We start from the raw sequence: 12,473 nt of genomic DNA on the forward strand, positions 1-12,473 counted from the left end.
CTTATTTCAGCCTCAAAATATAGGGAGGAGAGGGTTGAAGGTGGTGGCGTTTTGTTGCTTAAACACTTTCCTGCCATCCTAGGGAGGCTGTTTGCTTTCCCAGTCCAGCAACTGTGACTCCCTAAAGGCATCTGAGGATGGAAAGGAACGTAGTTGTTTCCCCTCCCCCAGTGTAGCTTCTTATTGAAGTCCTATCCACATCCTCTGGAAACCCACACTGCTTTGAACCTCTATGGCATCTTTCAGCCCTGGCCCAATGGAGCCAAACGCCTACTTATTTTATTTACATTTCCCCCTTCCCATCACTCCTCTACGCACAAAATAGACACCCATGCACATATACATCACATGCCTCTGTAACATGTACTCCCCTTGATCGCTGTGTGTGACCTTCCCCTTACCGTTATGATCCTCTTACACTAACACATACGCATTGTGTTACTCTTACACAGTCATACAACACCCCTTACACATACACCCCCTGTAGCTATACACTGGGTGACTCCATTACATAAACACTCTTGTGTAGCTATGCACAGCCTTACATACACATTACTATGACCCCCTTATACGCACACCCCCAGTAGCTTACACCCATCACTCTAACCCCCCTTACCCACACATCCTGTAACTATATACACATCAGTGTGTGATGCCCCCCTCCCCCTTACAGCATACCCAGGAGCAGATTTACCATGAAACAAACTGTGTGGTGGCATAGGGGCCCCCAACAATAGCCCCCACCCCCACCCCCCAAAATGCAGGAAAAATATCTGACAAACTGCCCTCAAATCCCAGCTGGTGGCGCAGCAGGGCTCAGGCAGGCTGTCTGCATGCCGTGGCTGCTGGCCCCACACTGCTCCTGGAAGCGGCCAGCTGCTGCCATGTCTGTGCGCCCCTGGTGGGGGGGAGGAGGAGGCGGCTCCATGCACTGCCTCGGCCCTGGGCAGCGCATGGAGACTCGCTGCCTCCCTCCCCCCAAGGCGTGCACAGAGATGTGCCAGCAGCAGGACTAAGGCGGCTCCCTGCCCACTCTGCCTCCCTCCCTCTGCACCGCTTTGCTCCCGGAAGCGGCCAGAATGACCTGTGGTCCCTGGGGTGTGTGTGTCTGTCCGTGCGCTGCCCCGCCCTGAGTGCCGACTCCACAGCTCCCATTGGCTGGGAACTGCAGCCAATGGGAGCTGCGGGGGTAGCGCCTGCGGGCAGCGGCATGTGGAGACTCCCCCCCTGTGCCTAGGAGCTGCTGCTGGAGGGCTGTGGGTGCCAGTTGCTTTGGGAGCCATGCCACCTGAGGTAAGTGCTGCCCCTCCCAACCCCGTGCCCCAGCCCAGAGCCTGCATCCTTTCCCCACTCAAGGTACCTCACTTTATTTTAATTTATTTCTCATTACTTATAATAGAGGAGGAGGATGAAGGAGGGAAAATGGGGTGTGTGTGTGTGGGGGGGTGGAGAGATGAGAGAATTGGCTAGGTCCCCAAAAATGAAGCTGCACACAGGGCCCCACTAACTCTAAATCTGTCACTGAGCATACCCCCAGTAGCTGTGCACTCCCTTACACCCATCACTGTGTGACGCTAAATCTTGCAGGCGTGAAATACACCCCCTCGCTGCCCCCCCGGCATCGCGCTTTGTTTCCAAGGTGGTGCGCAGCTGGCCCTGGGGCTGGAAGCATCTGCTCCGGCTTGGGAACCGCAGTGCGAGCTGTGAGCCATTCAGACCCTGGGCTCAGCCTGCGAGCACAGCGTTGTGGGGCCAGCCCTGCGCTCTCCCGTTTCCTCCTGCCGGGTAGCGAGTCCCTCGCGCTGCGTGTCCGGCGCTGCACGCTGCTCTTCCCGGGAGAGGGGTAGACGGCCGGGGGGATCTCCCGTGCGAGGCGAGGTGGCCGGGCAGTTGCAGCTGCCATCCCAGGGCACTGCCAGAGGCTCCACCTCCCCCAGCCGGCACACAGTTTGTGGGGAAGAGGGTGCCCCCCGCCTCCCTGCACCCCCCGCGGGCTCGGAGCGGCTGCTGCCGAAAGGCGGGTGAGCGGAGCGACCCCACCCCGGGCTGGGCAGCGGCGGGAGCGAGCGAGGCGGGGTCGGTGCGGACGGCGCTGGGGTGTTGCGTTGCCCCGGGCGCGCTGTCTCCCTAGCGGGGCAGGAGCTCAGCGCGGCCACTCTTCTCTGGGAGCCCCGGAACGCTACCCGCCGCCCACCGGTAGCTCCGGAGCCCGCTTCGCTTTTCTTCCCGGGAGCCGGCGTGCCGACCCGAGCCACTGTGTGAGCGAGAAGCGGAGCCTCGTGCACGCCTGGTCCGGATCGGCTTCGCAGCGGCGTGACCCCCGGAGCTGGCATTGCTGCAGCGATCCCGCCGCCTGCTGCTCTGGGCTGGCCGGAGAGTGCCCTTCATGGGAGAGCTTCACCCCTGGGTCCTCCCGCGCTGTGAGTGCCTGCCTGCCTGCCGGCTGGCTGGCTCACTTCTTCTGGAGGCTGCTGCTGGTGGCTTTGGGGAGGGATGTGTGAGCGAGTGGTGATAAGTGGGTGATAGAGGGTATGTGAGGGAGTGGTGATAGGGGTAATTTACTTCCAAAAATCAAATCAGTTTGTTTTGAAAACAGTATTTCCGGAGCAATTAACTGTACCACTCCAAACCTAGTCATTACTGCACTTTAAAACCCTCAAAGAAAACACATAGGTATTTAACTATTATTCATTTCTACTAGCTAACCCCCCACCCCATTCTTCCTTGTGTTGCCCCTGTGTCCTGGAGCAAATGAAATCGATACAAATACAAATAAGATCAATAGAAGAAGTGCCTTCTTCACTAGGAGGAAAAATCTGCTGTCCCCCAGCTCCAGATGTCCAGGAATTTCCTAACTAGGGAGTGGAAGCCTGTGTTTGTTTTCTCCCCTCCAGCTGTGTGAAGTTTTCTGTGGCTTGCTGTATCACTTGCTAAATATATTTAACACACATTATTTACCCTTCTGTGTGCCCTCTCCACCTTTGGAGTTTTACAAATCACTGAATGCGAGACCCTTAATATTCAGTACTTATATTGCACTTTACCTGTTTTCACACTGCTCCAAAGAATTAACTAATCATGGCTAAATACCCATGTGAAGTAGCATGTAATTATTAGAACTTGCATTCATTTTTAAAAAACACCACTTATTTTTCTGAAGGGCAAATGGTGGGTTGGATTATTAAGCCATTCCCTGACCACCACTGTTCTAGACATGGGAGCCGGCATGAGTTCTGCATAAAGTTGAAATGAGGCGGCATCCAATGCTGACACTACGATCCTGCTCTTGCTTGTTTGCAAACTGGATCTCACATTTTTTTAATAACAGGGTTTCCTGTTGGTTAAAGGGAGGGCCATTCTTAGTGCTGAGGGGTCCAGCCCAAGATGAGGGATTTAAGGCTTTGCCCAAAGCAATCTGATTTCACAGTGCTGACAGAAAAGTAGCCCAAATAGAGTTAGAGACAGCTCCAGCTTAGCTAGGTTATCCTGACCCTATATATAGATCCCTTCCTTCACCCAACTCCACCCACCACAGAGGTTTACTGAGTAGTATTAAACCAGGATTCCATCATCTCTGTTTCCCAAAATACATTTGTATTCAGGGTGGCTGATCAGACTTCCTGTAACAGACCTGGAGGGGCAGGGGAGGAGGAATGGGACAGGGCAGCAGTAATATGCTGGATGCCAGCTGCTTGCATCATTGCTAACTTGTCTTCCACCTAGCAGAGTCTGGGGAGTTAAAACTTGCATGTCCCTGAGGCTTTCTCTTATAGAAGGGGGAAGAGGAGTGGCGTGGCCTTTTCAACTTGGGTGAGTTGCTGAGGAAATGGTTTCAAATGAGACTGTTGAGTTGCTTTATCTGGTTGTGCAACTCTGTGCTCAGAAAGATTTTTAATGTTAGATTTCCTTCCCATCCTTTGCTTGTGTTTTAATTTGGTGAATCATTAGTGTCTGCATTTTTCTGATCTTAATTTCCCTCTTGCCTGTTAAAATTTGAATCATGGAGGGGAAAAAAGTTTCAGCCTACCAGCCCTATAGGTCATGTGCAAACATTCTCTGTCCCTTCAGCTGTTTAGCCAAAGTGGCTGCTGGAACATATAGGAGAGTAGCACTGTTGAAGTTATCAACAGCTGAGGCAGATGCAAAACAGACCATGTCTCAAATCTGACCTACCTTTAAAATTATACTAATCTTAGGAGAAATGTCCTCTGGATGTTAAGTATCTTTTCTTTTCTTTTTTTTTATTCCACCCCCCCCCCCCCCGGAGGGAAAATATAACTTCTTACAACTTAACTACTCAGATGGCAGTTATTGAAGGAAAAAACAAGGGACCATTTTTGCCAGTCCCCCAATAATCAATGAATTTCTCATGTTGGCAGCAATGTACCAGAGCCGTGCTGCCTTTTGGTAATGCAGATGCACAGAATCTGTGCTGGCCAATTAGGGAGACAAAAGTCAAGGAAGGGCAAAGAAATAATTATTCTCACTTTTTTTTTTAACCGATCATTACAGACCATAGAGAATAAAGAAGAAACCATTTAAAAGGTGGTTAATAATATCCATTTAATAACTAATACATTTAGTTTTGGTGCTAAGCTTCTAGCAAAACTGCACCTGTGGCAAGAGCTCCAGTGTTCTGGGGTCTGCTATCCACCGAGACCTTTCTTGATCCCCTGGAACAATCCTGGGAATGAAAAACTGTATTTTACAGTCTTTGTTTCAGTCTTTTATTGTACTAAGCAGCTTCTTCATGAAGGTCTTCCTACAATTCATTCGCCTCTGCAAATCCTGGTGGGTAATTGAATAAGCTCTGCTGTGAAATTTTCCCCCCTCCTTGTTTATTCTTTTTTCCTCTGATAAATGTTCTCTTGATCCTTTTCCTTATTACACAAATCTAGACTGTAAGATCTTTATTTTTCCTTAAGAAAAGGTGTGTGTCTGTGTGTAATATAATATAGTCTTTGAAGACCAAAGGAGAAAGTAAATGTTCCTATACTTCTATTTTGTGGAAGTTTGATGCAGTAAATTGTGAAAATTGGAAGAACAAGAAAGAAGAAGGGCTGCCCCTTTTTGTTGTTGTTGAATGTTTTTTAGAAATCTAGTCTACCTGGAAGGGTGTAAATGTTTCACATTTCATTCCACTATGCAAAAAATGGTTGAGGAAAATTTACCAGCCTAGGCACAAAATCTGCTTGCCATCTCTTTTAGTATGATGATGCTGAAAAAAAGGAATGAAACTTTATTCCTTTAAAAAAAACAAAAAACAAAAAACACTTCCTTGCCCTAGACCAGGGGTTCTCAAACTAGGGGTCAGGACCCCTCAGGGGGTCACGAGGCTATTACATGGGGGGTTGCGAGCTGTCAGCCTCCACCCCAAACCCCGCTTTGCCTCCAGCATTTATAATGGTGTTAAATATATTAAAAATGTGTTTTTAATTTATAAAGGGGAGTCGCACTCAGAGGCTTGCTGTGTGAAAGGGGTCACCAGTAAAAAAAAAAAAAAATTTGAGAACCACTGCTCTAGACAAACAGACAAGTCCTACTTTTCAGGGTTGACGTAATTGGCTTGTCAGATTTTCAGAGTTTGGGGCCTTCCGAAACCCTTTCTGTGCTAGTCGTTCCCAAGAGCTGGTGCTTCAGGCGTTGTGACTGGGACTCTATGGTTTATCCGTAGATTCCTTTATCTTAATGACAATCCTCTGTGCTTGGCTCTGCTCAGTTGTCTTACACCAACTGCACTTCCTGGTGGGTTGGGAACAGTAGAGTAGGTGTCCACAGGCATTGCCAATCACACCCAGAGTACAGCTGGGTGTGGTATAGCTGCCCCCCAAATTTAGGGAGCTAGGAGTCTAGGGTGTTTAGCCAAAGGAAGCCTCTATGAAACCACCCTGTGTCTCCCACCTCCAGACTGGGATGGACTGGCCTGTTAAAACAAAACCTCCCCATCCCCAATAAACTCTGGAACTGTCTTGTTCAGAGAGTTCATTAGCAGGTTTTGGGAATCCCAGTGGTGGTGATCTATATCATACCTTGTTTCTTTCTCTTCCTTTCCTTTCCCTTTTTTTTTTCTTTTTTTCCTTCTTTTGATCAGAACCGACCTCCCTTTCTACAGTGTTGGGATCTTTACGCCAGTCCATGCCGCAGCACCTCGCCCCTTTCCACTGGCTCGGACCTAACCTAGGATAAATCTTGGCGTGATCTGGGTAGGGGGGAACCATGGGAAGCTCTGCCTCATCGCTGGCCGCAGAGACGGAGTCGGACCATGGCTTCACTAGCCCACCCTACCCGGGGCACCCGGTTGCGAGCTGGTATAGGAGTAGCCACAGTGGCCCTGTTTGGGAAAGTGCCCTTATAACACGGCAGCATCAGCACTTACAGCACCGGGCACGAAGGTAAGAAAGAGGGGAAGGAGCCTGATTGCATACCTCTCAGCTGTGCCCTGAACCCAGGACAGTAATTTGGGGCTAAATTACCTTCTGCCCTGCTTGGCCCTGGTGCTGAGTTAGCTTTACTGAGGCCAGATCTTGGTCCGGTTGAAATCTGGGGCCAAATTCCTATTGACATCAGTAGGGCCAGGCTGGGTCCTTTTTAAAGAGCAGCTGATGTCTCAAGGAAAACCTTGTGCATGTCTATCCCGAATTTCCCTGCTCCTTTTAATTGCAAAGCTGCCTTCATGAGAACGGGCTCTCGATTCCTTTAAGCATTGGCCCTGGTCCTGCTGCATATGGCCCCTCTTCTTACTTGTGACTTCCCAACTGGTTGCTATAGAAGTGATGACAGTATCACAAATGGAGGATTATGACTCCAGGTTGGTGGGGATAAGCAGCAAGAGTCCATGAATTCCTAAGAGCGAGATATGGTGTTTTTGTGCTTCTGCCCTTGGCAAGAAATAACAAGAGGAAAATAAAAATCAGACACCAAAAACCAAACCGGCCTCAGAGACAATTACCTCCGAGGGGAACTTGTCCCACATCACCAATCCCCCCAGCTCCAGCGAGATCTGCAGATCAAACTGCAGCTGCAGCTGAATCACTATACGTCCCACTATCCTTTCTCCCCGTGAGCTGCTTGCAATTAAGATTTTTCCTCCTATTAGGTGGCTGGTGTCCTATATTTAGTCTCTTGCAGGTTGAGAGGTATGTTGAAAGCATCTAACAGTGTGCTGCCCGGGGAGCCTTGGCTATAAAGGCTGCTGTGTTTTGTGCTAATAATATTTGAGCCTCTGATTAATGCTTGCTTTTTATAGCTTCTCGGCTTGTAGGGTGACTGTACCAGCCTGAGTCTGTATAGAGACTGTAGGAGTAGCAGCTTGCTTCCAAGCGTCTCTGAGCTCTTCTGGCTTCACTCTGAAAGTGTTTGCTGTGATGACAGTGTTTGTGTATGTCGTGTACCTGTCTTTTGTCCACTGCTGTAAACCCCAGTGAGTTTTTTTTGCCCTGCTTCGTGACATCTGGGTCTTGCTGGCACAGACACGGGGAGACCCTGGGGCAAACAATTTCATGCTGTGCTCCTTCGCAGCTCTGCCTTGGGTTTCCTATAAGCTGGCAACTGTGTAATTTAATCATTTGTTACCTTTGCTCTCGGCCATGTGACCAGATTCCCAGCAGTGCTCCAGGGGGCTTTAAAAAGGCCATGTCATGTAGTCTGTGCCATTATAGCAGTGCCACCAGCCTCTGGGGATGGCCTCCTGTTAGCTTGTTTAGATTTCAAGTGTGTACCTTCTATGTCTGTGCAACAGTTGTTCTTCTCCCAGTTTAAATGCTTGCTTCTCATCTATACTGCATATCAGGGTTCTGAAACTGAATTTCCAAACCTTTCACAGGGGAGAGAAACAATGGCACAAACAACCGTTCATCCTCCAGCTGAAACTTCTGAGCGGCATACGCTGGAGAGGCAGGAGCCAGGGTCCGCCAGGCTGAGCCGGTCTGCTGCTCGTGGGCCTGCGTGATACCAAAAGGCAATGTGTGCTACTCTTGTAGAAGATCTGACTGATCTAATTCAGTGCAGCATTTGATTCAGATTTTTGAGGACTTGAGAACCTGTGTGGTGAGGTGGTGCATTGTGGGATACTGGAGCATGGATGTAAATTTCCTAACTGGTCAGCCTGCATGGTGGAAAAGGTGTGATGGAAGTGGTGTTCAAGAGGAGGAACAACTGGTTTCCAAGAGATAAAGCCGGTGTCTTGTTAGGGGAGCTGTATGAGAGCTGTGTGTTTCCTGCTAGAGCAGGAGTACAGAAATAGCCCCCTCCCCCCCCCCCCCAAAAAAAAAAAAAAAAAAAAAAGATAGACTGTGGCTCTAGCAGGCAGGAAGATCTCCAGTTGTGATTCACCAAGGAGTTCTTGCGTGGGAAGAATTTGCTTTTAGGCAGCAGTTCCAGAGCTAGGTTCAGAAGCCCCAGTGAAATTAGACAGTCTTTCAATCCATATATCAAAGTACCCACAGTTCCCATCTCGAGGCCTGTGGAACAACGATATTGAGCAAAGGCAGCTAATCTGTATCCAGAGCAGGGTGGATGAATACACTCTTCTAATAAATAAATAAATAAATAAAACAAATCCGAGCAGACGGCGTCGGCTCTTGCCTTTGAATGTCCTATCCCCTGGAGCCCAGCAGAGCAGGAAGGAAGTACAGTACTGCACAGTCAATCTGAGGCTGGAGTGAAGTTCTAGGATTGACTTGACTTTGCCTGCTGATTTCCTGCCTGGGTACAGCCAGCTTCTGAGCTAATAATACATCGGTCTGTGTAGTCCAGCGCAGAGCAAAGGACTCTAGCCGGCTTGTGTAATCTGAATGAACACTGATCTGTTTACTCAAAGAAAATTGCTTGGTAGGTGGTGATTGTGAGTAGAGTGTGGGGGAGAGCAGAGACTTGCAGCGTGGTGGGGAGGGAGGAAAATGTGCGTTCCCCCTTTAGGGGTTTATAGGCTGGAATGAGGCAGGCACTGTGTTTAAAGATGCTGATACTGCAGACTGGGTAGGCCTCATGTTTGGCATTCCTCTTATGCTCAAGACAGAAGGACCTGAAGGAAAGAAAAGGGTGGCCCAGTGGTTAGGGTGCTGGCTTAGAAGGTGTGAGAAGGCCCTGCTCTGCATAAGTTTCCTGTGTGACGTTGGGCAAATCAGTTAGCCTCTCTGGGCCTCAGTTCCCCATCATGGAGAGGGGGTAACAGCGCTGCCCTGCCTCCCTGGGAGTTGTGAGGCTGTATATCGCTAAAGCTAGCGAGGTGCTGTGGTGCTGGGAGCTACCTAAGTGCCTTCTATAGAGTGGGAACCCCTGGGGTTTGAGGTTATTGTTCTGTTGTTGAAATCTCTGATTAGCTTGGATTTCATCACATCTTGGAAGCTAAATGGAGTTAGGCCGAGTCAGTCCTTGGGTGAGAGTTTTCTATGGATCATTTAGGTGCTGGTGTTGGTGGCTCGTTAGGGTGCAGTCTTCCATCAGTATTGAACTAGGGTTGGTGTTAGAGGGCTCCAGACTGTCTTTGCAGTGAGACTTGAGAGAGGTTGTGGTTGCTTGTCATGAATTCTCATGGCATTTTTCACAAAGAGAGGTAAAAACAATTCTGGATCAATTCAAACTTGAGTAGTTGCATTCTGCCTCTCTGAATTCCCCCTGTAATTGCAGAAGGTAATTGATATGGTACCTTCTGTACTAATCTGTTGTGTTGCTATGTGCTGTTAAATAGCTGATGTGTTATACCCCAGAGATGACTGTATTTTAGTGGTTTACTGGTGGCTCCTGTGTGTAGACACCTCATGAAGCAGTTTGGACGGATTTCACTGTGAAAATGCATTTAATTTAATGCTGAAAATTTCTTTTCGTCACCTGTGTTACCAATCTTCCTCTTTTGAGGAAGGTTGTGGTGAGACAACTCCCAGTTGAATTTGGTTTTTTCTGGTCCCCTCGACTGCAGCCAGTTTTGTTCTAGCCCATAGCCCCCTGGGCTCTGTGAAAAGCTGGAGCGGAATTCTGCAGCACAGTCTCTTGACTTTTCCAAGCACTGTAGAAATTCTAAAAATTCTGCTGCAGCATCAAATACATTTTAAAAGGCTTTTATTGAATTAAATATTGGTGGGCCCCAATCACTATAGGGAGTAGAGCATGACTTCTACTGAATTTTTGGCTCAAAAGACAGTAGTCAGACCACCACCCTTGCAAGGGAGGTGGTATTCTCTCCATTTTACAGATGGGGAAACTGAGGCACAGAAGTGGGGGTTGTGGGGTAAAGTGATTTGTCCACAGACTGGGTGTGCCAAAGCCAGGATTAAAATACAGGAGCGCTCCTGCGCTTCATCCACTAGACAACACCTCCCCTCCTTATGGCCAGTGATCATGCTGGCTGCTTGGCAAGGAGCTGGCTTAGCTGTTGTTAGTTGGCTGAGAGACAGCCACCTCTGCTCCTGCCAGCAGCGGCTTGGGCAGTGCTGTCACCTACAGCCACAAGCTGCTTCGGGGTTCTCTCCAGTCCTGCAGAGATCAGCATGGTCATCACCAAATCTGGAGCAGCCACAGTGGCCTGGCTAGCATTGGACAATTGGCTCTCCTGGGTGGGGTTCTGCAGGCTCTGTGCTTTTGCCCTTGCTGCTCAGCATGCCTACAAGGCCATTGGGAGTGTTAACAAGTGGTGAAGGATGGCTGTAAACTCTCCAGATTTCTTAATTTGCACATGGTGCCGTTAGCTGATCATTGATCTCAGCGGTGTTCTGCATATTAACCGGGGGAAGGCAGCCAAATCTCTGGTCCCCTCCCATCCTCTGGTGTCCCAGCACGTCTCCATGCACTGGGTTACTGGGTGGTTTTATTTAGGGAGATTAGCAGAATTTATATTGGTCATTATTGAAGCTGGTGGGCTGTACCTGCACATGTGTGTCACCCGAGGTGGAGGTTTGGGGGCTGGAACTTTAGAGATGTAAATGGCTTTACCCCGAAAGGGTGCTGGGAGGGTTGGCTGGTCACACTATTCACACTTTACATTTGAGGCAGAGAGGGGAAGTGACTTTTCCAAAGTCACGGAAAGGAGTTAGGGCTTGGCTACACTTGCATGTTACACTGCAATAAAGCCTCCTAGAGCGCTCTACCTTACTCCCCGTCCAAACTGGCAAGGCACGTAGAGCGCTCTAACTCCCTGGCTGGAGCGCTCCTGATACTCCACCTCCACCAGAGGATTAACGGCTGTTGCGTACTGGGTGAGACCTGCAGGTCCAGTGTACACGAGGATTTACGTTACAGCCCTCTGATTGACCTCTGGAAACGTCCCATAATCCCATTAACTGAACTGGCCTCTCTTGTCTTTTTTCAGAGTAACAGCCGTGTTAGTCTGTATTCGCAAAAAGAAAAGGAGTACTTGTGGCACCTTAGAGACTAACCAATTTATGTTCAAATAAATTGGTTAGTCTCTAAGGTGCCACAAGTACTCCTTCTCTTGTCTTTGTTGTGAACTCGGGAGGAATGTGGAATTCGCCCTTTCAAAGCTCCATGTAAAAAACCAAATGGCTAATGTTTGCTTTGAGAGAGAGAGAGAGAGAGAGAGAGGCGTGGGAAGGAGGGGGGTCTGTACTTACAAGACAGTGTGACACACTCTCAGCCCCCCCCAAAACCCACTCTCTCCCCCCCCACATACACACAACACGCTCCACCCCACCCCCTCCCCATTTGAAAAGCATGTTGCAGCCACTTGAATGCTGGGATAGCTGCCCATAATGCACTGCTCCCAATGCTGCTATAGATGTGGCCATGCCAGTGCGCTTTCAGCTCTCAGTGTGGACAGACTGGAGCGCTTTCCCTGGTGTGCTCTCCGAAGGCTGGTTTAACCCAAAGCGCTCTACAGCTGCAAGTGTAGACAAGCGCTTAGTGGCAGAGTCTGTGTCAGTCTTATGAGTTTCCTGGCTTCCAGCCCGTTTGCTCAGACCTTGAGCCGTGTCTCTGTGTAGGTAAAAATTATACGATCACTAGTTTGGGACATTTCTCCAGGTCTTGTGTAAATAAGCTTATATGGGAAATTTGGCTGTAACCGGTGTTTTTGTAGGGGAATTTTTGTGTGGAGTTCTGAGGATCCATTAGTCTCTCTAGCAGCCCAGTTGATTCTGGCCTGACTCAAACAGAGCCAAATACCTCATTCCCAGAGGCCACAACTGCCTACTGGGTGGCTCATGTTTTTGAGAGCTCCCTCACCTCAGTTCTACATGGAGCAGGGTTAGACCTGCCAGAAACTTTTTATTATTTCCCCTCTGCTCTTTACCCCCCTAAACTCCCCTCTTCTCATCTCGTTCTCTGAGCCATTTAATTTGAACAGCACAAACCAGGGATGCTGCTGTGAGGTGGGAGGTTCAGTTAGGGATGTCAGGGGTGTATTTCCAGAGCTTCTGGATATGAGTGGAGCCACTTCTGTGCAGCGGCAGCCAAAACCGGCTTGTGCGCATGGGGATTCTGGAATTGGCGAACTGCTTCCAGGTCTCTCAGACCGGGCTCAA

General features: G+C 49.2%; 1 protein-coding gene across 3 annotated transcripts in view; it reads left to right on the plus strand.

Annotated features, from left to right (window-relative positions):
• The window catches only part of CAPN15 (calpain 15), a 96,302-nt gene that overhangs the window by 17,821 nt on the left and 66,008 nt on the right, over positions 1-12,473 (plus strand). The window contains exons 1-2 of one of the 3 annotated variants that reach the window (XM_074965716.1): positions 1,042-1,293; positions 6,092-6,392. The exons of 1 other annotated variant lie outside the window; for it this stretch is intronic. In XM_074965716.1, coding sequence (XP_074821817.1) covers positions 6,217-6,392 — 176 coding nt within the window. In that variant the 5' untranslated portion in view covers positions 1,042-1,293; positions 6,092-6,216. Of the gene's footprint in view, positions 1-1,041; positions 1,294-5,974; positions 6,393-12,473 lie in introns of those variants that run through there. One more of the 3 variants, XM_074965715.1, reaches the window with a different exon arrangement.

This window comes from Natator depressus, chromosome 10 (assembly GCF_965152275.1).
Source record: "Natator depressus isolate rNatDep1 chromosome 10, rNatDep2.hap1, whole genome shotgun sequence".
In the NCBI taxonomy this organism is placed as follows: domain Eukaryota; kingdom Metazoa; phylum Chordata; order Testudines; family Cheloniidae; genus Natator; species Natator depressus.